The 27,523-nt window shown below is 62.0% G+C and overlaps 1 protein-coding gene across 5 annotated transcripts in view; it reads left to right on the top strand.

Moving 5' to 3' along the window:
- The window catches only part of SH3BP2 (SH3 domain binding protein 2), a 33,974-nt gene extending 6,711 nt beyond the window's left edge, over positions 1 to 27,263 (top strand). For 2 of the 5 annotated variants that reach the window (XM_040625241.1, XM_040625238.1), the window contains exons 2-14: positions 7,930 to 7,980; positions 17,123 to 17,262; positions 18,172 to 18,274; positions 19,583 to 19,700; positions 20,021 to 20,091; positions 20,526 to 20,614; positions 20,849 to 20,917; positions 22,569 to 23,223; positions 24,535 to 24,646; positions 24,909 to 24,964; positions 25,304 to 25,385; positions 26,241 to 26,300; positions 26,482 to 27,263. In XM_040625241.1, the coding sequence (XP_040481175.1) occupies positions 17,127 to 17,262; positions 18,172 to 18,274; positions 19,583 to 19,700; positions 20,021 to 20,091; positions 20,526 to 20,614; positions 20,849 to 20,917; positions 22,569 to 23,223; positions 24,535 to 24,646; positions 24,909 to 24,964; positions 25,304 to 25,385; positions 26,241 to 26,300; positions 26,482 to 26,619 (1,689 nt within the window). In that variant the 5' untranslated portion in view covers positions 7,930 to 7,980; positions 17,123 to 17,126 and the 3' untranslated portion in view covers positions 26,620 to 27,263. Of the gene's footprint in view, positions 1 to 7,923; positions 7,981 to 8,239; positions 8,394 to 10,276; positions 10,511 to 17,122; positions 17,263 to 18,171; positions 18,275 to 19,582; positions 19,701 to 20,020; positions 20,092 to 20,525; positions 20,615 to 20,848; positions 20,918 to 22,568; positions 23,224 to 24,534; positions 24,647 to 24,908; positions 24,965 to 25,303; positions 25,386 to 26,240; positions 26,301 to 26,481 lie in introns of those variants that run through there. The other 3 variants (XM_040625239.1, XM_040625237.1, XM_040625240.1) reach the window with 3 other exon arrangements.
- The last annotated feature ends 260 nt before the right edge of the window (positions 27,264 to 27,523 follow it).

Here is a 27,523-nt window from a genome sequence, read left to right as displayed (position 1 = left end):
GAGCTGGTAAGCCTGGGATAGCCCTGGGCCCTGGTGGTACTGACTCTGCACCCCAGTCGTCTTTGTTGGCTTTTCTGGCCCACAGTGGCATGACCCCGTGGCTGTCTCCCTAGGGAAGGGGAGGGTGTTCCTGTAGCAGCCCCGAGCTGGACCCCCTCCCCACTCAGTGCAGGCTGCCCCAGCCTCGTGGCAGGTTCTCCGCCAGGAGGAGGCCTTGGAGGCTGGCACTCCAGAGCTTGGTTCCTGGCTCTGCTGACTAGCAGAAGCCTCCGCACTCTGCGGGCCTGACTGAGTGCTAGGTGAGAGTGTTCGCTGTGTCCATGGCGCCCCGAGGGGCAGGGCGAGGCAGGCGCTTGGCCTGCGGGGTCTGATGAAGCTTTCCAAGGGTCTTGTGCGGGGTCTAGGACGTAGAGAAGGCGGGCAGACGGGAGAGCCCTGGCCACGGGCCCATACGGGTTTGGGGGTCTGACTGGAGCCTTCCACATCAGGAAGGGCCTGGCCCGGGACCCCGAGGCAGCAGTGGGGTGAGCGCCCACCAGAGGCCCTCTTTTCCAGCTCTGCTGACTCTGAGAACCTCCAGGCCTGACTGTGGGGCATCGGGAAGTGTCCTAGGATGATCTGAGCTGGGGCTGAAGACCAGGCAGGAGTTTGTCAGGTGGAGATAGCGTGAGGAGGTTGGGGTCGGGTGTGTGAGGTGTATGGCCTGGCTGAGCGCCAGCCGGGTCAGGATTTTGAACTCGAGCCTGAGTGCAGTCACCTGGGAGAACCACCCGTCTGCTGTGGCTGGGACAGCGGCTCAGAGCCACGAGGATCTGGGGCGGGGGAACAGGGGGGTGGGCCTGGGTGCAGGATCTCACAGGACCACTGGCCTTGGAAAGGGGACAGTGTGGAGGACAGTGGGATGGCTGGATGGAGACCCGATCCCCCCCCCCCCATGGAGGGCCTAAATTGCACAGGGAGGGGTGGGGGAGACTGGGGACTGGGCCCCTTTCCCTGCCAACCTGGGCCCCTGCCAGACCTTTTTCCTCACTGGGCCTCTGAACAATGGGGCAGTGTGAGGGCTCCTGGGAACAGTCTGGTCCCTCTGTGGGCCTGCGCTGAGGGTGCGGGTGGGCGCCAGCCACCGTGAGTCATCTTGTCCAGCGCCCAGGCCTGGGGTTCCCAAGGCGGAGGAGGAACACGCTGCTCTCAGTTCCTCTGGGGGGTGCTGGCCTGATCCTACTTCCCTCTTCCGCCCCTCTGCCTTGCCTCTTCCTGTGTCCTCTCTCCAGCTCCCTCCCTTCTGGGCCTGTCCCTGTCTCCCTGTCTCTGTGCCCAGGCCTGGGAGTGGCTGCAGCCCGTCCCCCCCCCCCCACCTTGTCCACTGCAGCCCAGGCAGGGGGCTGGCCTGACACCATAGTGCCCCCTCTCCCGGCCTGTGGGTGACCCCAGGAGGTAGCCAGTGAGAGGGCCAGACCCTGCCCACGTGTGACACCTCCCGAGGCCAACCTAAAATTTACTAACGAGGGGCACCTGGGTGGCTCAGTCGTTAAGCGTCTGTCTTTGGCTCAGGTCATGATCCTGGAGTCCAGAGATCGAGTCCTGCGGGGAGTATGCTTCTCCCTCTGACCCTCCTCCCTCTCGTGCTCTCTCTTACTCTCTCTCTGTTAAATAAATAAAATCTTTAAAAAATAAAAAAAATAAAATTTACTAATAAGTAAAATGTGACCAAAAGCAAAAGACAATGGAATAAAATAAAATCTCAAAGAGTCAAAACTAATCAATAGTGTTAAAAACGAAAGTGGTCTGAAAACAGCTTAGAAATGTTAGCATTAGGGATAAAAGGATAACAGCAAGTGGATTAAAACAGAAGAATTGACTCTAAAAGTCTTTAATGAGCAGGAGGAGGGAAGGGACTCTTGTGTGGACTCAGGTGCTGGGTTCTTGGCCTGGGGCAGGGGTGTGGGAGGCCGGAACCCCATTGGACAGATGGTGAACTGGGGTTCCTGGTGAGTGAGGGCTCCAGGGACCCACAGTGGTCAGACCCCCGGCCAGAGGATCCAGACTGGGGGCCACACCTCCTGTGCCCCTGGGCCCTGACCCAGGGACCCTGACTGGCTGAATGGTAAAGTGCTGAGGAGTGCGTGGCAGGAAAGATACTAATGCGAAGGGTAGTGGGATGGATGGCAGAGCAGCCAGGGCCACTGGCTGCTACGGTCACGGCTGTGTCCCTGGTGGCCTGTCCCGAGATGCCTTGGCAAGTAGCTGCCAGTGCGGAGGGCTTGGCCTGGCCTGGGCACACAGCAGGTGTCTGTATGCTGTGACCATCATGGTTGACCTCTGGCCCCTGCAAGGAGCCATGGGGCTGGGTCTCTCTGGCTGCCTCCTCTACTCCCATCCCACCCTAGCATAAGCCTCATGGCCTCGGTAACCCCGCTGTGTTCCCATGTTGCTTTGCCCCCGTGCTGAGATCTGGGCTGAGCAGGGGTCCTCTATGCTCAGAGGCCCTGAGACCCGGTGCTGGGGGCCAAGTGCCTGTATTAGAGTTTCTGTGAACTGTCTTCTTTGGTTCTCAGGGTGCCATTAGTGATGAGCCCATTTGGGGAATGAGGAAGTGAGGCTTAAGGTGTAAAGTGACTTGTGCCACGTCCCCAGTGCAAATAAGTGAAGCCGGGACTGGTGCCTAGGCCTGAATGGGACCCTGGACTGGGAGCTCTGCCCGGGGGCATGTCTGAGATCTCCTCCACACTCAGTTCTGCAATGAGCCTGCTTTTGTTCCTCTTGTCTGAAGGTGCATGCCTCCTCCTAGCCCAACCCCAGGCCCTTTGCACAAGTTGCTTCCTATCCGTGACGCCCTCCATGTGATTTCCTTGCTTGGCTCCTTCATGTGGAAGATTGCTCCGAGGGTGCTGGCTGATGTGTCACCATGTCTGGGTGGAATGGTTGTCACAAGAATGTGAGTCAGAAATGGCTGCGTCCCCAGCAGATTGGGAGCCCTAGATAGAGAGTGAGGCCAGCTTGGATCCTGGGGTGAAGGGTGTGGTGTTTGCTGGCAGGTGGTGGTGCCCTGACTGCCTCCCTCTGCCCCAATACCAGGAGAACTTAGGGGTTGGGGTAATGCTATGTGCAGGAGAGACCAGGCCCCCATGACTCCTGCCCTGCCCAGCCCAGCCCAGTGGTGGACAACAATGGCGGTCCTCTGGCCCTTACTGCTCTGTTTTCTTAGCTATCCGGTGGGGTTCGGCCATGGCTCTGTAGGGCCCCTCCCTTCCTGACAGAGATGCTATTCCCGGAATGCCTAACTGCCTGCTCCGTCACTTCATTAAAACCTCTGCTGGAGTGTGGACCTGTCTGTCCACACAGCCCGAGCACGGAGCACCTGGCCTTGGCCCTGCCTGCACTGTTGAGCCCGCCCGCTCTCGGGACAGGCCATGTTCCCGATGGAGACTCTGAGGCCTCCTGGGTTCTGCTTCTTGCCAGACCTCATTCCAGGGTGAGCCAGACCCCCTCCCGCCGTGGGAATTGGCACTGGTGAGCAGGGCTCAGAGTGAGAGCTTGTGGCCAAATGTCTCCTGACTGGGCTCCCCCTGGGCCTTGGACATGTTTAAAACAAGCAAACTCAGCCCGCAAGGACAGGCTGGTGTGCACCTGCACCCCGCATGGTCTGTCCCACCCTGTGCCCTGCAGCCTTCTGCCCAGAGCTCTGATGCTGCCTAGAGCCCCCGGCTCTCTTCCAGTTGCCCTCTGGGCTGGTGCGCGTTCTGCCCAGGTGGGAACCACTGTCCTTCCTGAGAGGAGGCTCGGGGGCTCCTCCTCTTGCTGTGCCCCCTTAGAGCTAGCCTGGGCAGGAGGTGCCAGACTATGTGGTGTGGGTCCCATGGGCAGTGCTGGCTGGGTGGCCGCGCCGAAGCCGGCTTAGCCTCCACTTCCTCACTGGGGGGAGCCGGGCAGCGTTTACCCTGCAGCAACTGGGGATCGAGTGGGCCATGGAGCTGCCATATTGGTGCTGGGTGGACATTCCAGCCCCGGCCTGTTGGCCTGGCCTTCTCTATCAAGAGGGGACTACAGGAAGGAAAGCATCCTATCCTTCATAACCCCCCTGCCTCGGCCTCGGCAAGTGGGGCGTCTGTCCACGTGGGATGTACGTGTGGGAGAGGTGTCCCCAGGAGGGTTTGTTCCTAAGGAGGCCGGCCTGGGGCTGGTGGCAGGAACCGGGCCCTCTTTTGGGGGTGGGACCAGGCCCCGTCTGGCTAGGGAGGCAGGCCTAGCACCCAGTGCCAGACCATCTTCTGGAGGCTTCTGCTGCTGCGCAGGGTGGGGGCTCGGTGAGTGTTGGGGGAGTCAGTGTGGCATGACCTGAGCAGCAGGCACTGTGGCCCAGGACAGCCGGAGGGGGAGCCGGCTGGACTGGGGGAAGTCTTGCTCTCCATTGGCTCCTCATCTGGCTGGAGGTCCGCTGGCCTCCAACCTCAGAGGAGATGATCTCTTTGTTTCTGGGTATCCCGACAGAGGTGCTCAGCAGGTCTCCCGGCCAACCACATTCCCTTGACCCCTGGAAGGTCAGCAGCAGTGTTGGGCAGCCGTGTCTGCCTCGGGCGTGGCCCACAGGCTCTTGGGAGGTGAGGGTGCATGGTCTGGCTCCACTGCCTCGTCAGTGACGGCCACCGACCTTGCTTTGTGGGTAAGGACACAGGCTGGAGGAAGTCCCTCTGGGGAGGGGTCCAGGCCCTGCTTGGTGGGCGCCAAAGCCCCCGTACTGGGCATCTGTCATGTAGCCAGAGGCCCCCAGGGATGGAGAAGTAGGGGGACTCGAGACAAGATGAATGGTTTAATTCAGCAAATGAGCCTCCGGAACTGGATGCTGCGGAGACTACGGGCACCCAGCGAGTCAGGGTGGGGGTGCGGTGGTTCATGCGGGGGGGCCCTCGGTACGGGCTCCGTGCTGGGCACTTCACAGGAGATGGACATGGGGTGGCTGTCCTCGCTAGCTGCTGTTGAGGGAGATGCTCAGCAAATGCTCCAGTGCGGGGGGGCAGGGGGATGGAGGGAGGGGCAGACTCCCCTGGGGGGTGGGGGGTGGGGGGTCTCGTGTAGCTGGAGGCCTGTGTGTGCTGGGAGTCACCCCTGGGTGGAATTCCCAGCACTGTGGGAGTGTGGCTGGGAGTAGGGCCAGTGGTGGGCAAGGAGACTGGAGTGCTCAGGGGTCCAGACCCAGCGGGGCCGGGTGGAAGGTGTTGCCCAGCCCTGAGCGGGATGGTTGGAGAGAACGCTCCCCTTTCGAGCGTGACTGTACTGATGATGTTGCCAACAGAATGCCGGCGACCAGGTGCCCCTCGAGTGTCCCTGCCTACCAGCCGTGCCAGATGGTCCTCGGGACAACCGCATACCAGAGCCGTCAGCCCCACTCCTCAGAGGAGAAAGCCGAGGCTCAGAGTGGGCCGCAAGTTTAGGAGTCCCCAGGGACACCTGTACAGTCGCCGCTGTGCTGTCCTGCCTTCCATGGGGGGTGGAGCGGCCCTCTTCTGGGGAGCCCCTGGGGCCGGCAGGACCGAGCTCCTGTCTTGGGTGTAGCACTCCTGGGGCAAGGCTGACAGGAGAGGCAGGCAGCCTCCACGGGCAGCAGGCCAGGAACTCGGGGTGGGGGGAACCGGACCCACACATCAGCGCTCTGGAGAATTTTTTCTCAAGTGATTAAAAGGTGCAAACTTGTCTGTGTTGTGATGAACTGAAGTGTGAATCCTGAGCCGCCTTTGCTGGCTCGGGGTTTGAGGCAGGAGCATGGCTCCTGTTTGCGCTTCCCCCAGACCCAGCCTGCCCCTCACCACGGCCTACGGTGAACCTCGTCCCTCGTCCGTCCCTCGGATGGGGCCCCTTGGCCTGCAGCTCCAGCCATCCTCCGTCCTGCCAGGCCAGGCCCCGCCTCCGCCTCTGGCTGGGGATCCTTGCCCTCTCCCGACTCAGCGGGAGCGTGCTCTGCCCCGGTGCGAGGCCCGCAGGCAGCCCCGACTCTGAGGGCCCCGGCTCAGCTCTGCATGCTGCCCAGCTTGGGAGTGTTTGCTAGAGGCAGACACACCTGGCCTGGGAGAGGAAGGCTCGGGGTGCTGTGGGCCGCTGCAGCTTCCTGGGAGGGGTGGGCTTTGTGCGTCTTGTGTGGGGACACAGCTTGAGGGCCAGGTGTCGCAGAGCAGAAGCCCCACCCCTGCCCCCAGCTGGGCCCAGAAGCCCACGCCCCATGTGGGCAGCAGGGCACGGGGCCTCTTTCTGCCCTTCCCTTCATTTCCTTCGCCCTTGGACACACGAGTGGCTGGGCTGCCTCCTGCCTCTACCCTGGGTAGCCTCAAGAAATGCCGGGGCGCCTTCTCGGCCCCAGCACACTGCTGTCTTTGTGGGGACCCTGGCAGGCTCCGATGTGTTGACTTGTTCTGTGCTTTGCAATTAGCCACTCGTCTCCCCAAGGCGAGGTTCTGGGGCATGGATGGGCCTTAGCTGACCACCCTGGACATCGGTGTCATGGAGGGTCAGATTTGCCCTAAGTCAGAGTTCTTCACTCTGGCTCTGAGGGACGGTCTAGGCCTCTGCTGGTTACAGCCTAGCCCATGTCAGGGGGATGGCCGTGTGTGTAGACGTGACTCTGAACCCATCTGTCCATCCATCTATCTGGTTTTTGGCCTGCCGTGGGCTAGACACCACCCCGGCTCTGGGGATTCAGAGGGACCCAGGCCAGTGGGGAGTGCTGGGGCTGGGGATATCCACAGGAGCGCAAAAGGCTATGTGGAGATCTCAGAGAAGGTGTGAGGTTGTAGGTGGTTCTGTTTTCCAAGGATGAGGGAGTGTGTGTTGGAGAGGATTTAGTCTGCAGGTAGAAGGGATTGCATGTACTGGCAATGGGGCATGAAGGCCCAGGGCAGGAAGCAGGGGCCAGACCCCATATACTTGGCCGGGGAACCAGCCTGACCTCTGCTTCATGGTGGACATGTGCCAGGGAAGGGCTGGGCAGGGCTGTGAGCAGGAGGCTGAGGCAGGAGGTGGGCCCAGCAAGTCTGGTGGGTGTGGGTGGAGGTGGCATCTGATCATGTGCTTGGGAGGGGTGGGGAGTGGGGGGCCAGGCCTGCAGGAGGCTGTGCACAGCCAGGGAGGCCAGCTCGGACTTGCTCCGTCCAGCTGGGTGCCCACGGGGGGGGGGGGGGGGGCGCCCAGGACGTCAAATGAAGTTGGTCCAGGGAAAGGACTTTGAGGGGGGGTCCCCATGTATAATAGTTTCCCAAGGCTGCCCTAACAACATACCACACCCCAGGGGCTTCGAACGACAGACATTTACTGTCCCAGAGTCCTGGAGGCCAGAAGTCCCAAATCCCGGTGTCCGCAGGACCAGGCTCCCTCCAGAGGCTCTGGAGGAGGGCCCTTCCTTGCCTTCCCACCTTCTGGCGGCTGCAGAAATCCGTGGCGGCTTTGGATTGTGTGCACCTCACTTCAGTCTGCGCCCTTGTCTTCATACGACCTTCTCTATCTCCTCTTCTTACAAGGACACTTGCTCCTGGATTTAGGGCCCATCTGGCTAATGCAGGACGAGATCCTTAATGACATAGGCAAAGGTCCCTTTTCCAAATAAGGTCACATTCGTAGCTCCTGGGGGCTAAGGCTTAGACACATCTCTTTGGGGACCCACACGTAGCCCATTACCCCAGGTGACCCCAGGCAGGGCTCCACCCTCTACAGCACCCTTGGCCCAGTACTATCCCGGCCACTTTGCTCTGGAAGGCAGCTCCCAGCCCCAGGTATGGAGAGAAGAGTGAGGCTCAGAGAGAGGAGAGGGGTTGTGGCTGGGGGTCCTAGGGCTGGCTCTGGGCAGACCTAGGCCCTGCAGGAAGGGCTGATACGAAGCATCTTATTCTGAGCGTTTGAGGACCCTGAGAAGCCAGAGTGAAAGCTCTCCCTCTCTCTTTTTCCCAGGCTGACCCTTGGCCCCTGCCTGGCCCTGCTGGCTGGCTCCCACCCATCCTGGTAAGTGCCCTACGTCCGGTAGGGTGGAGGGGTCCCCACGCCTGGCACTTTGAGGGGCCTGCCCTTAGGGTGGGGGGAGGAGCTGCAACTTGGGGAGGGTGGGGTAGAAGGCCAGAGCCGCCAGACTCGGGGCCCCAGTCCTGCCCCAGCCTCATGCGTCTTGCTGTGCGGATGCTGGTGTGGGGTCGTTTCCGTGGCTATTTCTACACACCGCACGAGGTCCTGGAGCTGCCGCTATTGGAGCAACCTCTGTTTTCAGGAAGGTAGATGGCGCCGTGATTTGCTGCAAGGGTCAAGTGGTGCCTCAGGAGGTAGGAGGGCACATGGAGAAACTGAGGCCTGGGAAGAGGAGCCTGCAGAGGTCACGGAGCAGCCCGGGACTCCTGACCTCAGCCTCCCATAGGGAAACTCAGGTTGGAGAAGGGGCCAACGTGGGTCTGACCGCATGGGAACGCCCTGGCTGCTGCCTTGACCGCAGGCCTCTTCGTCCATCCTTCTGTCCAGTGAGGGGCGGTACATCCCAGGGAGGGCTGGCTGGCTCCTGGTTCTTGTGCCGGCAGGTTCTCACCCCCACGCCTGTCCCCCAGCCTCCCTGGGCCTCAGCCACCTTGTGGCCCCTGGACTCCTCCCCACCCTGGATGTTGCCCTGAGCCCCTGTCCTGTCGTTGACATCCTCACCCCAGCCCCTCCCAGCACACCCCACCTCCTCTGTCAGACCTGGCCCCTTCTCTGGAGGCCTCCCCTGATCTAGCATTTGCTGGGCCTGCCACCTTCTCCCCACCCCATAGCCCCTTGAGGCCGAGGCCCCCACCCCAGCCCAGAACTGCCCCCCTGGCTTGTCCCGGCTGGATCATGGCCCAGGTGCTCCTTACCTGCTACTTTATCTCCACCCTCAGCACCCATTGCATAGACAAAGAAACTGAGGCTCAGAGGGGCTAAGTAGGTTGAGGCCACACAGCTGTCGCAGGATGGAGGTAGGCTGAGTGTCCAGTGTGCCTTGCTCTGGGGTCTATTATTCACCCTGGGCAGGCTGCAAAGGAGAGGAAGGGGGAGAAGCCCGCCTCTAAGCCTCTGTCTGCTGTGGCCAGCTTTCTGCCAAAGGCACAGTCTGCCCTCCGCCACCAGAGGGCACTGAGGCTGGCTCAGGCATGGGGAGGCCAGGGGGCCGTGCCCAGCCTGGGGGGAACTCAAACACAAAGCCTAAGCTCCCCACCCTCCAAGAGACAGCAGGCGGTCTGTGACTCCAAACAGTCCCCCAGGTGGCATGATGGCCTTGGCAGAGGCCTGGGGCTGTGGACAAAGTGGGAGATGGAGGTCCCCCCAGCCCGGGAGTTGCCCTTCTCCAGTGCCCCAACGACAAGTATGCAGGATGGCTGGGTGCCAGCATGGTCGATTGTGGGGGGCATGCCCCAGAAAACCTGCTGGACAAGACAGTTAGCAACTCCCGGGTACTCCGTGGTCTGTGTTCTCTCAAATCCTGCTGTGCGGGTCATCCTGGAGTGCTCCTTCCTTTGGCCTCCTGTCCTCTGTCGGACCCAAGCTCAGAACAGGAGAGGCAGGGGATGTGGGGGCTCAGTACCAAGCAGTCTGAGTTTGCATCCCTGCTCCCCAAATTTTTGGCTGTGGGTCTGGGCAGGGGAGGAAGCCCAACTTGGTGGGGCAGCGTAGGCCTGGCAGGGGCCCGAGTGGGACCTGGGGTGGGGCCTGGCGTTGGCAGCGCCCGCAGAGTGGTGATCCCCAGAGGCGTGTAAGCCCAGCTCGGCACAGAGGCTGTGCCTGGCAGGGGAGTGGGGGAGGCCGTGGTAGAGGAGGAAGGGAGGGTGAAGGGAAATGCCTGGGCCTAGGCCGGGAACCTGGTTCCTTGGTCTGTTGGGGTCAAAGGCAGACAGATGGAGGTAGTGAGCTCCCTGCCGGCTTCTTGGAGGAGGGAGGGGGCTTCTGGGGCCAAGGAGACAGAGTCTGACACCCCAGCTGTGAAGGGGCTTCATTGATTTGCTGGAAAGAAGCCAAGTCTACAGAGGTGGCCATGGGAGTATGTCTCGGGGGACCAGCAGGGAGCTTCCTCCCAGGGGACGAAGCTGGCCTTGCCCTGCGGCCTGGAGAGCTGTGGTCTCTGACCACAGTATGGGATGAAAGGAGGGGTCGGCTGAAACTCCGCAGGCCTAACAGCACTGACGGAAGGTGCTGCCCTGGGTATCAGCTGGGCCTCAGGACCTTGGAGGGTAGAAGGCAGGAAGTGCTGGCTAGCCGGGGCTGCCCAAGGACCCGGCAACAGGAAGTGTCGAGTGGGGAGGAAGCCCTGGCGGCCACAGGCCCCAGATGTAGCAGGAGGCTGTCAGCAGGAGGGGGCTGTGGAGCTGGGTGGTGCTCAGAACAATGCCGGGGCATCAGGCCTCCCCTGCCTGGGGGAGGCAGGCTGCAGATCTGCCCTGCGCCCCCTGAATCCCATGGCCTCCCGGGGCCTCAGGACACCTGCCCCTAGCCCGTCCACAGATAGGAGCAGAGCCATGTGCCGGGTCACTGCTATCAGGTCAGTGGGGCTGCCCCGGGGAGTTGGGGCTTGGGAGGTGGCGCTGGCCCCGTGTTTGCAGGCTCCGGGGAGGCTGAGCTCTGGACTCTGGAGCTGACAGGCTGTGAGGAGAGCCCCGAGAGCCGGGTGGGGCCCCCTGGGAGCCCCACTGCCCCCCACCATGTGCGGCTCAGCCCGCGGTTGGCAGGGAGGTGGAGGCCCAGGTTGGGTCCCCACATACGCGGCAGGATGGCCTTGCCGTTTGGGTCCTATGTGATTGTGTATGTGTGTGTGTGTGCCTGGGGAGAGCGTGCTTAGGGTTCTGGCACAGAGCTGAGGGGCTCAGGGCTCTCCGTGTGAAGCCCAGGTCACGCCCTGTCCTGCTGGCATGGCTGCTCCTGGCCTCCGGCCTCCGTAGGAGATTGTTGGTTTTGATTCTCTTACGGAGAAAGATTCTGGGAAGGGGGGGGGACTGAAAGGGGAGAACAGATGGGCTGTGTGTGAGGCGCTGTGTGCCCACCGCCACCTAGTGCCTGCCGGGTGCCAGGCTGGGGGAGTGGCTGCCCGGTGTTTACTGGCTGTGTAACTTTGGGCAAGTTACTCAGCCTCTCAGACTCTCGATGTCTTCATCAGTGGCGTGGGGATGATGCTGGCTCACACGTCAGGGGGTGCTGGGATGATGACATGGGGGGATCCCTGAGAAGCACAGAGCCTGGCCAGTGGTGAGCGCCCAAGTGTGCTTCTCCCAGCCCCACTGTTCTAGTCTGTGCAGTGGGAGCAAAGCACCACGCCTGCGGGACTTAAGGAGCTGGCAGGTGGAACTCGGCCCTGGGCCCGTGCAGGGCTGGAGGGTGGTGACGATGACTCTGACCGATGCTTGGGCTGCCGGTCCAGGGCCTTGGGGGGAGGGGGACCCAGAAAGGGTCCCGTTAGCCTCTGGAGGCTGTGTGTGTGCTTACGAGGGAATGGATGAGTACGTACCAGTGTGTCCGTAAATACGTGTGAGTATACAGTGCGCTGGAGTGTGTGGGAGAATGAGTGTTACGTCTAAGAATGAGTGAGTGTGTGAATGAGTACGTCCCCGAGTGTGTATGTGTGTGTAGAAGTGTGCCGTGAGTGTGTACGTGTGCGTGCGTGTGTATGATGAGTCAGACTGCGTGTGTGTGTGTGTGAATGAGTGCACTCGGGGACCCCAGCCCCACTGTGTCCTGCAGTTCCGGGACCGATCTGGTCAGCACTGACGGGAACCCTCTGACTCTGCGGTCACTCGAGGCGCCAGCTCCCTCACCACAGCCAGGGCTGTGTCTGTGGGTGTGAAAAAGGACAGCCATGGGAGCTTGGCCTCCAGGGCCCCTGCTCTGCTCTTGTGCACAGGCTCGCACCCGTGCACACGCATGCACACACACCGACGCACACACGCACAGCCTGTCTGAGCACACTGCCTGACACACCGACTGGGGGTGCAGAGCCTCAGCTCACATGCGGGCGTGTGCAGGGGTGACCACACACTGCTGGGGCTCACAGCTGCATGGGGGGTGGGACCCGCCGAGCCTGTGCTTCATGGAACTCGACGAGGGCTGTCTGTGGGCCAGAGTGGTGTTCACCCATCTGCTCTGCCCCGTCCCTGCACCTCAGGCCTCCGGTCACCCGGACTAATCTCAGCTTTAAGAGAAGGTCAGGGGGGAGTGCAGGAGCAGAGAGCAGAGCGTGTGCCTGGGGCAGCTGCCTTTGCTAGTGCACACGGGGCACACAAAGATGACACACCTTCCGGAAGGGTTCATGGAGCCCAGCAGCTGGGCACTTAACACCCACCTTTGTGTCATCAGAATCCTGCCCCAGACAGCTCCTCTGAGGTGCAGGGAACAGAGCCCCTCCCAGCATGGCAAGCTAGCGCGGCCCCTGCTGCCAGCTCGCTGGGCGGCCTTGGTACCCTCCTCCGCAGGGATAGATGCCCTGAGGGGTGTTGGGGTGCTGTGAAGACTGGACTCTGTGCCCACTTTAAATGAGAGGAAGCAGAGGCTCAGTGGAGGATAGGCCTGGTGGGATTGGAGCCCAGGCCTCCAGCACTCTCCCTGACAGCTCCCACCCAGGGTGGCTCAGCGGGCACCCACCCCCTACCCCCAGCACAGGAAGGGGCCCCCACTGCTGTGTCTGCCCATGAAGAAGAAGGGACTGAAGCTTCCTGCTGATGAGCCCATGGGATGAGTGAGCGGTGTTTAACTGTCTGGGTGCTGGGCGACACCATGAACTTAGAGAGAGGTGGCCAGGGAGGCCAGGCTGGCCAGGAGTGTGGGTGTTTCTTGGGGACTCCCCTCAATTTCCCAGGCACCAGCGGAGCTGGAGTCTTTGAGTTGGACTGAAAGTCCCCAAAAGCTGCGTGGTCATCTCAGTCACCACGGCCCGTCATCACCCCTACCCTCAGCCACCATTTCCTTCCCTTTTCTGTTCCATCCTGGCCTGGCACTCGGCTCTTGGTCAGGTGCCAACCCAGCTCACCCACTGGTGCAGGGCAGAGCCAGGTAGGGTGCGAGTCTTTGGGGGCATCAGGATGGGTTTCCCCCGGATGGTCCATCCTCTGGAAAGGAGCAGAGGGTATTGGGATCTGTCCCTGAAGCGAGGACGGTACTAGGAGAGGTGAAGGTGAGCACAACCTAAGTCAGTCACCACCCCCCCCCCCCCCCCCCCCAAGGTCGGGCTGGCTGCCCGAGAGCCCTCATCCTGCCCACAGAGAGACTGTGGCCGAGCAAGAGCGAGGCTCTCATAGGCCTATACCTGCCTGGCCACTGAGCTGAGCTAGAGTGGGGCTGTAAATTGTCCTAACTCCTCCCCTCCAATTTCCCCCAGGTGCGGAGCAAGAAGTGGTGGGTTCCTTCCATCCTCACAGTAGATGCCCCTGCCCCAACAGACATGCCAGGTCTCCTTACAGATTGGGGAGGATGCAGTATGCCAGGGCGGGGGCTATATTTTGGCATTCTGTGCCTGCCAGGCAAGTGCAGTCCCTACCACCCACTGAGCTGGTGCGGATAGGGAACAGTGACAAGCTGTGTGGTCAGTGTTATGTGGAGGGAAAGCTGTGCTAGCCCCACGGAGGGACATAGGACTCCCTAGAGGTCAGGGAAGAGCACCTGAAAGAGGGGACACTTGAGCTAACTCTCATTTTTGGACTGTTCACTGCTAGTATGTAGAAGTATGACTTGTTTTTGTGTATTGATCTTATATCCTGCTAGCTTGTTTATTAGTTCTAATCACTTTTTAGTGGGTTCCCTGGTATTTTTTGTATACATAACCATCTACTTATTTATTTCCAATCTGTATATCTTTATTTCTTTTTCTTGCCTAATTGCACCGGCTAGCAGCTCTGGTGCAGGTTGAATAGAAACACCAAGAGCAGATGTCTTTGCCTTGTCCCTGTTCTTAGGGGAAAGCTTTCAGTCTTTTACCATTGAGGGTGATGTTGGCTGTGGGTTTTTCATAAACACCGTTTACTGTGTTGAGGAAGTTTTCTCCTACTCCTAGTTTGTTGAGTGTCGTTCCTATCATGAAAGATTGTCAGATTTTGTCAAATGCTTTTTCCGTGTCTGTTGAGATAATTTTGTGGTTTCTGTCTTTTTTTAAATTGGTATGATATATTATAATCATTGAATTTTAAGTGTTACCCTTGTATTCCTGGGATATATCACACCTAACATGGTGTAGAATCCTTTTTACATGCTGCTGAATTCAATTTGCTAGTATTTTGGTGAGCATTTTTTTTAGAGGAGGGAGGGAAAGAAGGGGGAACGGGCAGAGAGAGAAAATCTTAAGCAGGCTCCATGCCCAGCATGGAGCCTGACATGGGGCTCAATCTCACAAGAGATCATGACCTGAGCTGAAATCAAGAGTCTGACACTTAACTGACTGAGCTACCCAGGCACCCCTTGGTGAGGATTTTGACGTCTATGATCATAAGGGTTATTGGTCTGTAGTTTACTTGTGATGTCTTTGGTTTTGGTATCAGGGTAATGCTGGCCTTATAGAGTGCGTTCCTTCCTCTTCTACTTTTGGAGGAGTTAATGATGATTTGTTCATTCAAACCAATTCTTGGGGGCTGAGTGAGTTTGGTTGCACCTGCAGCCGGTGGAAACTGTGGACTGTAGGCTGGAGGTGGTGCTTGGTGGTTTTGGGTCCTGGATTCAGGAGCCACGGGGTCTGGATGGGACAGATACGAGGGAGGTGGAGAGCAGGAAGAGAGCCCCTGAGAAAGATCCATGGGGGCTGGATCTGGAAAGGCCAAGTGTGCATGATGAGGCCCTGGAGATCTGGAAGAGTGGTGATGGGAATGGCACGTGTGGGTGGGGGAGAACTGCTAAGTGGAGGTGATGGGGAGAGAATGGAAGCTGGGGAGGGAACTGAGACAAGGGGATGGTTGCTGCCCAGAGGTGGTCAGGAGGCAGAATGCTTGGGGGGCCAGCAAGGCCATCACCCGCCTTTGGCCATCCTGGGGTCTCCTAGGAGAGGAGCCCACATCTACCCAAGCAGGTGGGAGCTGCCAAGGACTGGACCTCTGGCCCTGCAGGGAATGGGGGGGGGGTGGAGACCCGTGGCGGCAGATGGGTGAAGCAACCTGCCTTAGAGGGGGCAGGAGGTCCCACAGACCCACCTGAGTAGAGGTGATGGGGAGAGACCCACCCGGAGCCCCAGTACCTGGCAGCCAGACCCGCTTCATCCCGGCCGCAACCCTGGGAGGCCGGGCTGCCCTCACCCCCGTTGGCGGAGGCGCCGACGGAGGCTCAGGGAAGACAAGCCCCTCGCCGAACAGCGCTCTTGGCCGGGAGCCTGGCGGGCTCGGGGGTGCTGGCCTCTGGGCCGCGCCCCGCGCCGCCGTCTTCCAGGAGCCGCTGGGGAAACTGAGGCCCCTCTCGCGGGGTGGGGGAGGTCGGAACGCTGGGTCCCCACCTGCCGCGCCCGCCCCGCCCGCGAGGGGAGGAGCCGGCGGCCGCGGGGCCGGGGGGCGCGGCGGCGACGGCGGGGCGCGCGGCATGGCGGGTGCGGGGCGCGGGCGGCCGGGCTGGGGCGGGCGGGGGGAGGGCGCGGGGGGGCCCGGCCCGGGGACGTGTCGCTGCGCGCAGGGGCGGCGGGCCGCCGCGTGGACGCCGTGAGTACCGAGCCCGGAGCCCGAGAGTGGCTTCCTGGGGGAACAAAGGCGGGCGTGCGCTGGGCGGGGCGCGGGGGCTCCGTCCCGGGCAGCAGGCTCGGGGGGCCGGGGCCGTGCCTTTGTTCCGAGCCTCGCTGTGGGCGGGGGCCCGGGCCCCGGGGCTGGTCTTGTGCGCAGGGAGCCGGAGGGGGGCAGCCCGGTCCCTGCAGGAGGTTTGGTGGAGGATGCTGCTTGCATCTTGTGTGTGTTTTTGGGAAGGGGGCTGTAGTGGCAGGAGTCCCAGTGGACAGGGCCCCTGGGTATGACCCTGGTTGCAACACTGGTGACTCAGTGGGACACAGACCGCACGCGGGGTTGACAGTCCAGGTCCACTGGGGCCCCAGGAAGGACCAGGTACCAGGTTCAGTGGGGGCAGGTACAGGTGAAACAGTGTGTGTGTGGGGGGGGGTAGTGGTGCTGTTCAGAGGGGCCGTTGTGTGGGCGGGTTGGAGGGAGTGTTCCGAGTATGACTGGCCATTCGAATGCCTCCCAGAAGACGGGACACTGAACCTGGGTCTTGAAGGATGAGTAGGAGTTCTTCTTGTGAGAAGGGAGAGTGGTCAGTCGTTCTAGACAGAGGCCAAGTGTGAAACAGCCTGGCGTGTTTCAGGGAGAATGGCTAGTATGAGCAGGAGGCTGGAAAGGCCGGGGGGGGGTGCTGCTGTTGGGGACACAGGGTGGATACCAGTCAACCCACCTGATGGTCATCATGGCCACTGCTGACAAGCGTGTGCTGCGTCCCAGGCTGTGTCCACTCTGTGCTCCCATTTTACAGCTCGAACAACTACGGCCTAGGGATCCCCAGAGAGCCAAGCCAGGATGGGAACTAGGGACCCAGGGCTACCTGCTTTCCTCCTTCCTGGTCTCAGGCCCTTAAGAAAGGGATGGACAGAAGCTGGCTAAGGGCAGGCAGGAATGGAGGGTGGGGCATTCGGGCCATGTCCCTCATCCCTTCCTTTCTCAGGGTCAGAGATGATGGAGAGGATGCCCATGGCCTGCCCTAGCCCCTGTACCTCTTTAAGTCCATTAAGTTGTGATCCTAGTCACCTCCCCCTGGAAGCCCTCCCTGGCAGGCTCCATCATAGGCTCACCCGCCATGCAGACAGGGCGGTTATGATCTCAGGTCTGACTTACCTGGGCCAATGGTTTCTTGAATTCACTCACTGCTGTCCCCTGGCCCCCATGGGGCCGTGAGAACACACTCTGTTCTCAGGGTCCCTGGGGCCCAGGTGTGTGGCCAGATAGACCAGGGGCTGACCAAGTGGACCAGGTGGCCCTTTCTTTCCCTGGGGTCCCACCTGGAAGCCAGGGGCCTCCTAAAGGCTCCTTACCCCTTGCTGCCTTGACCCTTCATGCTGTCTCCAGGACCTCGGCAGTGTCTCCCACTGCCTACCTCCAGCTAAGCTGTCTTCTGTTCCCAGGTCCTGGCTGAGATGTGTCTCCTTTCCCTTTTTTTGCAGCTTCATGGCGGCTGAGGAGATGCACTGGCCTGTCCCGATGAAGGCCATTGGTGCCCAGAACTTGCTAACCATGCCCGGGGGCGTGGCCAAGGCTGGCTACCTGCACAAGAAGGGCGGCACCCAGCTGCAGTTGCTCAGATGTGAGTCCTCTGGGTGGCAGGGAGCATGATGCGAGGATATGGGGATGGGGCTGAGCTCCAGCCCTGCGGCCCCACTGCCCTGTTGGACCTCTGTGGGCAAGCAACCTGTCTCTCTGAGCCTCTGCTCAGACGTGGTGGGCCCTCCAGAGTTTTCCTTCCCTGCATGGTGGCCAGCACCCCCTGGGGGACCTGAGGTCAGCCTCCTCATTACCTAGGACTGTGGGATGATTTGGGGTGCTACTGCAAAATGGAGACAGGATGGGCATTTGGTGCACAGTGCTGACCAGCGGTCTGGGGGAGCCTCCATCTGCAGCCAGGGTCTGGGGGCCTTGGGTGGCCTGGTAGGTCTGGCCTTGCACCATCTAGTGGGTGTTCAGCGAGTTGGTCGGTCACCCAGCCCGCAAGGAACTGAGATCCAGCTGGGTGCTGGCCCTCCGGAGCTGCATGAGGCCAAGGCTCTGGTCCCTCGGCCAGCAGGTTGGCAGAAAGTGGGAGCCCCCAGGTCTGGGAGATGCCCAGTCGTCAAGACATTGGAGGCCAAAGAACATCAGGGCCTTGCCTGTCGCTCTGACCGGGCACGAGCTCCCCATGCTATGGCCTCTGGCCCTGGCTTTGCCTTTCCTTGAGCCAGCCCAGCTGGTCAAGGTCTCCCGCTGCCCCGGGTGTGGTCAGGCTGCCTTGGGGGTGGTGCTCTGGGGCCGGTCAGCCTGCCCATGGATTGCTCACATTTGGCCCCACAGTGGACTCCTAGTGAGGGGGCAGCATGCTAGCCCAGCTCCCTCGCCTTCCACGTAGTGGGGTTCAAAGGCCGGAGGTCTGCCCTCCGTCACCCGGGGCCTCTGGGAATGGCCCCCCGATGGGGTCTGCCCCGCAGCCCGTCGAGGCTCAGCCTCTGCCTGCCGCCCTCAGGGCCCCTGCGCTTCGTCATCATCCACAAGCGCTGCCTCTACTACTTCAAGAGCAGCACGTCTGCCTCCCCGCAGGGCGCCTTCTCGCTGAGCGGCTATAACCGGTAAGTGCCCGCTGCCCGCGCCCCGCAGAGCCCTGGCCAGGCCTGCCCCTCATTCCCGCCCACGGGAGTCCAGGCTATCTTGAGACGGCTCCCACCCCACCCCTTCGGATCGTGTCCAGCCTCTCCCACGCCCTCTCGGCCTCTGTGTGGCCTCCTCACCGTCTTCCGCAGGCCTTCGCAAGGGCCTGGAGCAAGGCTGGGGGCTTCCTGCTCTCTTCCCGGCAGAGCCTCCAGAGTCCCCGTTCGGCCACCACTCCATCGCCCTGCTCAGCCAGCAGCCTCTACTACCATAGCCTCCTTCCAAGGGGCCAGGCACCAACTCCACCTCAGGCCTCCCTGGCTTCGGGGCCTCCTAGGCTGGGGCCAGTTCCTTGCTTTACACGTGCCGTGGGCTGGGTCCATCCAGCAAGTGCCTCCCTGCTAATGGGCAGGTGGGCGCTGGGCCAGAGCCTTCTAGATGGGATGGGGAGTGCCGGCAAGGTAGGGTCCATCAGCCCCACTTGGGCCCACTCCACAGCACTGGGCGCCTGCAGTGCAGGGGTGAAGTAGGACTTCTGGGCTCTGGGTTTTCGTGTCACATCGTGGGCCCGGCACCCCGCCGCATGAGTCTGTGCCTCCCAACTCCCTGGCAGGGCCCAGTCCCTCCTGCCTTTGAGGACCTGAAGGTCCCCTGTTGGGCAGGACTGAGTGACTCAAGGCTTTGGCTTGTACCCCGGTCACAAGCTCAGTGAGTGGGGCCTTGCCCAGGCGCCCAGCCCAGTGCCAGGCCCCCCAGGCTAACTGGGACACTGCTAGGATGGGAGGAGCCTGGAGGGCCTTGTGGTTCAGAGCTCTGGGGTCCTCTGGGGAGGGATGTTTCCCTTCCCCTCAGCCTGGTGGATGCGCACCCTTGCCCTGCGGGTTGGGCACACCTGCCCCAGGCACCTGGCCCGGTGGGGCTCCCCCATGGTAAACTTTGTGATCGCTATAGAGCAGCCACAGTAAGTCGTGTCCCTCCAGTGCTCTCCAGGATGCCCTACAGGGGCAGCGGGGGCAGGGCAGAGGCTGACATGTTCTGGCCCCCAACAGGCAGGCCTGCTGAGGTGGGCAGGTGGCGTCCCGGTAGAGGGGCACTGGTGGGCAGCAAGGGTGAAGTGTCCTTGCCTACACGCTTCCCTCTGCCTGAAGCATCTAGGCCTTTGGCCTGGAGCATCTGCAAGGTGGACCGTCCAGACCTGCCTGCATCCTTGGGGGCACCGTGGGTGCGGGGCACCAGGACCCGTCCAGGCTGTGCTGACCAGAGGGTGACCGCTGGCTCTGTGCCCTCAGGGTGATGCGGGCAGCTGAAGAGACAACGTCCAACAATGTCTTCCCCTTCAAGATAGTCCACATCAGCAAAAAGCACCGCACGTGGTTCTTCTCGGCCTCCTCTGAGGACGAGCGCAAGGTGAGCCTGCCTTCACGGGTGGTGGGCTCGCAGGGCCACTGTCCAGGCCCGGGAGGGCTGTGGCAGGGACGTGGAGCTGGGCGAGTGCTGCTCCCGGTGCTCGTCCTCAAGCCCACGGCCTGGTACCAGCACCACGCACTCAGACGCTGTCTCAGGAAGAGCTCTGGATGGGCTGAGGTGGGGCCAGAGCCCCAGGAAGGCCCCAGGGGTTGTCTCCCTGACCTTCGTGCAGACCAGCCCCGGCATTGAGGGAGATGGGGCGAGGGGGGAGCCCTGCCCTGGGCAGCACCTCACCCACTACCGCCCTGACTGACCCACAGAGCTGGATGGCTTTGCTGCGCAAGGAGATTGGCCACTTCCACGAGAAGAAGGAGTTGCCCCTGGACACCAGGTGGGCCTGGGCATGGGGGAGGGCGTTGTGTTGCCGGGGCCACTGGGCTTGACGTGGGTGCTTACCTCCCGCCTCTGGGAGCTTGGCCCGGAGCGTGCGTGTGTGCGTGTGTGTGTGTGTGCACGCGCATGCAGCCATTGGTAGTTTCTGCGGGGCAGGTGGGGATGTGGGGCCAGCCCTGAAGCCTGGGCCTGTCTGGTCAGGCAGGGGTGTGGCAGGGAGGCACCACGGCCTCCGTCCCGGGGTCTGTGTTTATCACCCTGAGGAGCTTATTCGAGTGTGTGTCTTTTCTTGCTTTGTGTGTGTCCGTGTCTGTGTGTGTGTCTGTGCATGAGTTCCGTGTCCGAGGGTGTGCGTGTGTATCCATATGTGTGAGTGCAAAGGAACTCCCCCGGCCCAGTGCTCACCGCCCCCCACCCCTGCCCCCCTCTCAGTGACTCCAGCTCAGACACAGACAGCTTCTATGGTGCAGTCGAGCGGCCTGTGGACATCAGCCTCCCCCCGTACCCCACGGACAATGAGGGTGAGGCCCGTCTCTGCGTACCCTGCCCCACCGCCTCTCTACACCCGGCCGCTGACACCAGGGAGGGGAGGCATATCTGGCTGTCTTCGGCAGCCAGCCTGGGTCCTAGGTTCATACCCTGCCCTGTGCCTCCCTGACTCCTGGCTGCCAGTGTTCCAAGGGCCCCTGCCCCACCACTGCTGGGTGCAGCTGGACCTGGGTGCCCCTGGGTCTGACCCTCGGTCTACCTCACAGACTATGAGCATGAGGACGAAGACGACTCGTACATGGAGCCTGACTCCCCTGAGCCCGTGGAGCTGGAGGGTAGGTGGGCGACCCTTGAGCCTAGTGGGCCCATGGAACTGGAATCCGGAGTAGAGCCCCTCCCAGGCTGGGAGTGCTGGCCTGAGGACTGCACTGGGTGGCCTCAGTTTCCCTTGTGTGGCCCAAGAATTAGGAGGAACAGAAGAGGTGTATACTCTGGCTGGCTCTGCTCACCTGATCCCCCACCCTCCACAGGTAGCCCAGGATGGAAGGGGGGTGGTGATTTGCAAATTAGTGAGGTGGGGGGGCCCACACATGTGATGCTGAGCCAGGAGTGGTCCTGGGGGCTAAGAGTGGGGAAGGAGGGACATTGAGGGGTGGGTGGGTTCAAGGCAGGGCCTGCTCCCTGTGGCTGACAGACCCTGGAGCACCTCTAGGCTGGCCTGTCCCTTACCCACCCACCCCCACCCAACCTCCCAAAGCGTGTCACCTAGCAAGGGAGAAGGGCATGTATCAGGCATCACATATGTGTCCCAGCGAAGCGTAGAGCCAGATGGGAGAGGGCTATGCCTCTGTCCTGCCATCTGTCCCATCCCACTATCCCTTCCACTGTCCTGGGGACTTGGGACAATGCCTCTACCCCTGGCCTCCCTGTTCTTCTGCCTCCTCCTCCAATGACCTTGTCCTCTGCCCTCCCCAGCCCTCCCCCCCTCTCAAGTGCAGCAAGTCCAGCTCCCTTCCCTCCTCCTGGTCCCCTCCCTCTGGGGCCACCATCAGCACCTGTGGGCCATGTGCCTCAACCTCCTATGGCTCCAGCCCATGTCCATCTGCCCCGCCCCTGAACTGTGGCCATGTGTGGCTGGAGATGAGCACGTGGCTGGAGATGAGCGTGTGGGGGCCTCACTTTGCTCCTAGCTGTGCACCTCCAGGGCCAGTGCCTGCACACTCCCTCCCCACCCTTCCAAGTCCCCACTCCAAGCAGGCTTTCCCCGCCTTCTCCCCAAAACATCTCCTGTTAGGGTTCCAGTGGCCTCCCCATTCTCCAGTGTAGCACTCAGCACCAGTGAGTCGAGCTGTACGTGGCCTGGTCTTTCCCCCTGCTCCTCAGCTGCCCCGCTCAGCACCAGGCTCCTTGTGCTCCGGGTCCCCTCCCCACTCACTCAGCCACACACCGGCCCCTTAATGCCATCCGCACGAGCTGGGCCACCCCAGGACTCAGGCCTTGCCCACTCCTTTCCTGGCAGTCTTGGGCCACCGGGACAGCTGGTGTCATGAGAGCCTGTTGACTCCACTGGCCTCTCCAGCCAGCATCTCCCCTTGCCCTCCAGACCTGCGCCTGACGGCCCACCCCACACTTCCTCACCTCCCCTTGCCCTCCAGACCTGCACCCGACGGCCATCCCACACTCCCTCAATGTTCTTACAGCATGAGCAAACGCAACCCTCATCTTCTTCCCGGTCTGCTCCTGTCTGTCCTCCTCACCTCTCTTAGTGGGAATCACGGCCTCCCCTTGCTGAGGCGAGTCCTCAGAGTCCTCCTTGCCTCTTCCGTCTCAGCTCCACTTCTGGGAAGCTGATGGCTCAGGAAGCTTATGCAGGCTGCACATGGAGGGGTATGAGGAAGGCCACGGGGTACAGGTTGGTGGTGTTGGTGGTCACCTAGCCTCCAGCAGGTGACATTTGATCACTGAGTGGGTCTCTTTGCTCTGCAGACACCCTGACCCACCCGCCGGCCTACCCCCCGCCTCCTGTGCCCATACCCAGGAAGCCAGCCTTCTCCGACATGCCCCGTGCTCACTCGTTTGCCTCCAAGGGCCCGAGCCCTCTGCTGCCACCCCCACCCCCTAAGCGTGGCCTCCCTGATGCTAGCCCGGCTCCCGAGAACTCCAAGAGGGACCTGCTGGGCCTGAGGCGGCCTGAGCCTGGCCCCAGGGTGCCCGTGGCCTCCCGGAGAATGAGTGACCCCCCGCTGGGCCACCTGCCAACCACGCCCAGCCTCCGGAAACCCCCTTGCTTCCGTGAGAGCGCCAGCCCCAGCCCAGAGCCCCGGGTCCCCAGCCATGGGACTGGCTCTGCCTCCAGCCCTGCCGCCGTGGCCACTGCCTCCTCTAGGAACTGTGACAAGCTCAAGTCCTTCCATCTGTCCCCCCGGGGGCCACCCACGCCTGAGCCTCCACCCGTGCCTGCCAACAAGCCCAAGTTCTTAAAGATGGCTGAAGAGGCCCCCTCAGGGGAGGCAGCCAGGCCCAGACTCTTTGTGCCCCCGGTGGCCCCCAGGCCTCCTGTGCTGAAGCTGCCCATGCCTGAGGCCGCAGCCAGGCCAGCGGTCCTGCCGAGGACAGAGAAGCCACCCCTCCCCCACCTGCAGTGAGTTGACTTGGCGCTGGTGCCCCTGGGACCCCTCCCCAGCTGGTGGGTTCTCGTGCTGGCGCCCTGGCCTGTCCGTGTCCACGATGGGGGCCAGGCGGCCATAGCACAGGAGCAGGAAGGCTCCTCGATGGCCTCAGCCCGCTGAGGCTGAGTAGCGTCCCCTGCACCTGCCCCACCCTCACCCTAGAGGAATGTCCAACCTCGTGGGTGGTGGGCCTAGAGCCCATCGCTGTCTGGGGAGCAGTGGGCAAGAGGGTCTTTGGGGAAACAGGCCTCCCAGAGCCCTTGCTGGACAATCTGAGGACCCTCCAGGGTCAATGGAAGGGCCTTCAGGGCCCACCGCCCGCTCTGGGATAGATGGTTGTGGAATGGGAGGAGCTTGGGCCACTTGGGTCACTTGGGTCACTTGGAGCCAGCGTGCCTCTGCGGGCCCTGCTGACCTGGAACTGTCCGGTCCTGCCTGGGGCTCTTGAGCCTCCAAGGCTGCCTCTGTGCTCTTCCTGGTTGGGCAATTGCCAGAATGTGGAGAATGTCGGTGACTCACCCTTGAGGTCTCCTGGAAACACTTTCTTCTTCATTGCTGGGCGGTACTGGGGGTGGTGTGTCCCCCCCACTCGCACAGTGTCATTCAGACTGACAGCCTGTGGTCAGAGATGTCTGGGGCCCCAAACCGTGACTGTTCTGGGTGCCACAGGGGTGAGCCTTGAACGGCGTGCTAACCCAATATTCCCTGAACGCTTTTGACCTTGGCAGCCTTCTCCCCAGGACTGTCAGCTCTGCTGCCTGAGGGAGGGCGCCATGTGATGGTTCCGTTTCACGAGGGGCCGCCATGGTGCAGACTGGGTCAGTTTGTGGAGAGCTATAGGGCTGCGTGTGCCGGGGCTGATCACCGGGGGCACAGCCTCCGCCACAGCCCAGTGTGGGCTCAGTCTATTCACGTCATCCACTCTCTGTGGCTCTGAGAGGGGCGTGACTTGGCCAAGGCCACATTGCTGGTTAGCTGCAGAGCTGGGGCTAAGCCCCCCAACCTGGGGCCTTCTCCCACAGTGTCCAGAGCACTTGTCTATGCTATGACGACACCAGCGTTTAGGCCCCCACCACCCTCTTGCCAGTGGCATTGGCAGCCCTGAGCCCCGTTCAGGCTTCCAGGCCTCAGACGAGTCCTGTCACCCCAGGGCAGTCGACACGGGCCTGTTTCAGGGCTCTCTGGTCTGGGCCTTTGACAACCATCGGGGTGAATGGGGGTGGTGGGAAGAGGGTGGAGGGCTGTGACAATGATGTGCCTTCTTCTCCTTGCTCCCCTCCCAGGAGGTCACCCCCTGATGGGCAGAGTTTCAGGAGTTTCTCCTTTGAAAAGCCCCGACGGCCCTCGAAGTCCGACAGTGCTGGTGGGGAGGACTCTGACGAGGACTATGAGAAGGTGGGGCCAGGGGAAGAGCCCACCTCGCAGCAGCGGGTGGGTGGCTTTGGGAGAGCCACTGGCCAGGGCGGCCCCTCACTGGGCGTCTTGAGTGAGGAGCCCCCAGGATGCTGGAGTTGAGGCGGGGAGGGAGCATGGTGCAAAGCCCCAGAGCTGGGCACAGGCTGGCCGCCTGCCAGGGGGAGGAGGGTGGGGGAGGGGTGCTGGCTGCAAGCACCACTTGGACCCTGACCCTGACCCTGACTGCTGCTGGCCTCTCCAGGTGCCGCTGCCCAGCTCTGTGTTTATCAATACCACGGAATCCTGTGAAGTGGAAAGGTTAGCACCAAGCCCTTCTTTCTCCAAATCCTTGTTTTTGCAGACATGCGGTCCCCTGCCTTTCTGTCCTCCTCACTTCCCTTGGTGCTGAGCAATGGCCGGCACAGGGACACGGCCCCGAGGGCAGCAGAGGCCATCCTCTCCATCCTACGGCTGGCCGTCACCCTGGGCGTGGCCCCAAGCCCGGCACAGGCCGGCCCTCACACAGCCCGTTGCTCTTGGGACCCGTGCTGCAGAATGGCAAGAAGACAGAAACCCGCACTGAGGGCTGGGGCTGGAGGGTCCCTGCGAGCGCTGGCTGCGGACGGTTCATCTGCTGACGCGACTGTTTTATTTTAGGCTGTTCAAAGCCACAAGTCCCCAGGGAGAGCCCCAGGATGGACTCTACTGCATCCGGAACTCCTCCACCAAGTCGGGGAAGGTAGGTGCCCCGACAGTCACCCCGCTGAGCGAGGGTCCCTGGGGACTGCTGTGTTGTGGTGGGCTCCTGGCTCTGCACACACCCGGGCTGACAGCCAGCACAGCGCTTTACAGTATGCTCGTCACTTCCCGTGCAGCCTCTGATTCGGCATCGACCAGTTACGTCCTTGGGGTCCCTTCCTGGCAGCTCCTGCCCCATCTATTGTCAGGAACTGAACACCATCTGCAAACTGGGGGCGATACTGGCAAGTCCCCCAGCACAGGCAGGAGATGGGAGGGAAGTGCTGGGGGTCCCAGAACCTGATGGGGCTGCAGGTTTTCATGCATTTTGCAGGGGAGGCTGCCTGGGGCTGTGGGAATAGCGAGGGTCAGCTGGTAGTGCCTCTGCTCCTCCAAGGGTGGGTTGATGACCTCACTGAGCCTCACTCTCCTCTCCCCTCCCCTCCCTTCCCCTCCTCCCCTCCTCTCCACTCCCCTCCCCGCTCTTCTTTTCTTATTTATTTATTTAAGCTCTATGCCCAACAGTGGGGCTCGCACCCATGACCCCAAGATCAAGTCACATGCTCCAGCCGCGGAGCCAGCCTGGCGCCCCCTCTGTTCTCCTGTGTATGTCAGAAATGGTCCTAGAGTGAGGCACCTGCTACTGTTACTTGAGTCTCACAAGAGGCTATCAGGGCAGGAGCCCTGGGGGCAGGGGCTACCCATTTGCACGCTGCTGTCCGTGTCCCTCCCTAGGTCGCCGTAAGGGCCCCAGGACCCGGCCGTGATGCTTCTGCCTGCCCCTCGGTGTCTGGGGCCCGTCTCCTGACGCTGGGGCTGCTGTCTGCTGATCCGTCTGCTGCTTCTCTCCCTGCAGGTTCTGGTCGTGTGGGACGAGAGCTCCAACAAAGTGAGGAACTATCGCATCTTTGAGAAGGTGGGCAGGCCGGCCCCTCCCCGGGGCGCCGGCTGGAAGGGAGCCCCTGCCTGGGCCTTGGGTGGGCCCGGGGGTTAGCTGACACAGGGCGGCTGGGAGCTTGCCTGGCTGTCATCCTTGCTGCTGACCACCCCCTTTCACAGGGAGCCCCCCCAACCCTGCCACTGTCTCCCCTTCCCAGGACTCCAAATTCTACCTGGAGGGCGAGGTGCTGTTTGTGACTGTGGGCAGCCTCGTGGAGCACTACCACACGCACGTGCTGCCCAGCCACCAGAGCCTGCTGCTGCGGCGGCCCTACGGCTACACGAGGCCCAGGTGACCCCGCGACACGCGCTGCCCGGCCACCAGAGCCTGCTGCTGCGGCGGCCCCACGGCTGCGCGAGGCCCAGGTGACCCCGCGGCACGCGCTGCCCGGCCACCAGAGCCTGCTGCTGCGGCGGCCCCACGGCTGCGTGAGGCCCAAGTGATGCCGGCGACACATGCTGCTGGGCAGAGGCCAGCCACAGGGGCCGTGGCCCCAGGCCACGCGGATGAGACGGGCCTGCGGGGGAGGATGAGCGGGAGTGAGTGCCATGCTGCAACCTGGGGCCTCCCCAGCAGACACCGAGTAGAATGTGCCAGGCCAGGCCTCACTCAGCAGACTGGATCCCTGGGGCTGAGCCAGGCTCTGCACGCCAGAGGATTCGGGGGGTCACCTATGACACGCAGCCCACCCTGCCCCACCTCCCAGGAGCCCAGGTCCCAGGACTGAGACCTGCCTGGGCTTTGTGGACAAGAATGTGGTCATCCCCTTCCCTCCCCAACTCCCCTGGCGCACTAACCCTACCCTGTGGTGGGAGCTGGGCAGGACTGGGCATCTGGGGTTGGGGCAGGGGCTGGCCCCAGGACTGCCACCCCCAGGAACTCTTCAGACGCAGGCTCCGGGATGGGCCACTGATGTACAATAAAGCACAGATGACCTTTCCCCTGTGGCCGGGGCTTCATTGGGAAGGAGGGATGAGCGGCCTTACTGAGTACCCGCGCCCACATCCGAGCCGTGACTAGCAGCTCAACTCCCGGGAAGCCTAAGAAGTGGTTGTCTTCAGGGCGTAGGTCAGTAAAGAGCTTGCTCTGGGCGCATAGCTAGGAACAGGACAAGGCCCAGACTCGGGCAGTCTGGACTCAGAGCCCATCCTCCGAAGTGCCACAGGTCAGGTGCAAGAGCTAGAAGATCCCCCCATCTA

The sequence above is a fragment of the Ursus maritimus genome, unplaced genomic scaffold (genome assembly GCF_017311325.1).
Source record: "Ursus maritimus isolate PB19 unplaced genomic scaffold, ASM1731132v1 scaffold_8, whole genome shotgun sequence".
NCBI lineage: Eukaryota > Metazoa > Chordata > Mammalia > Carnivora > Ursidae > Ursus > Ursus maritimus.
This window is presented reverse-complemented; position numbering and strand designations above follow the sequence as displayed.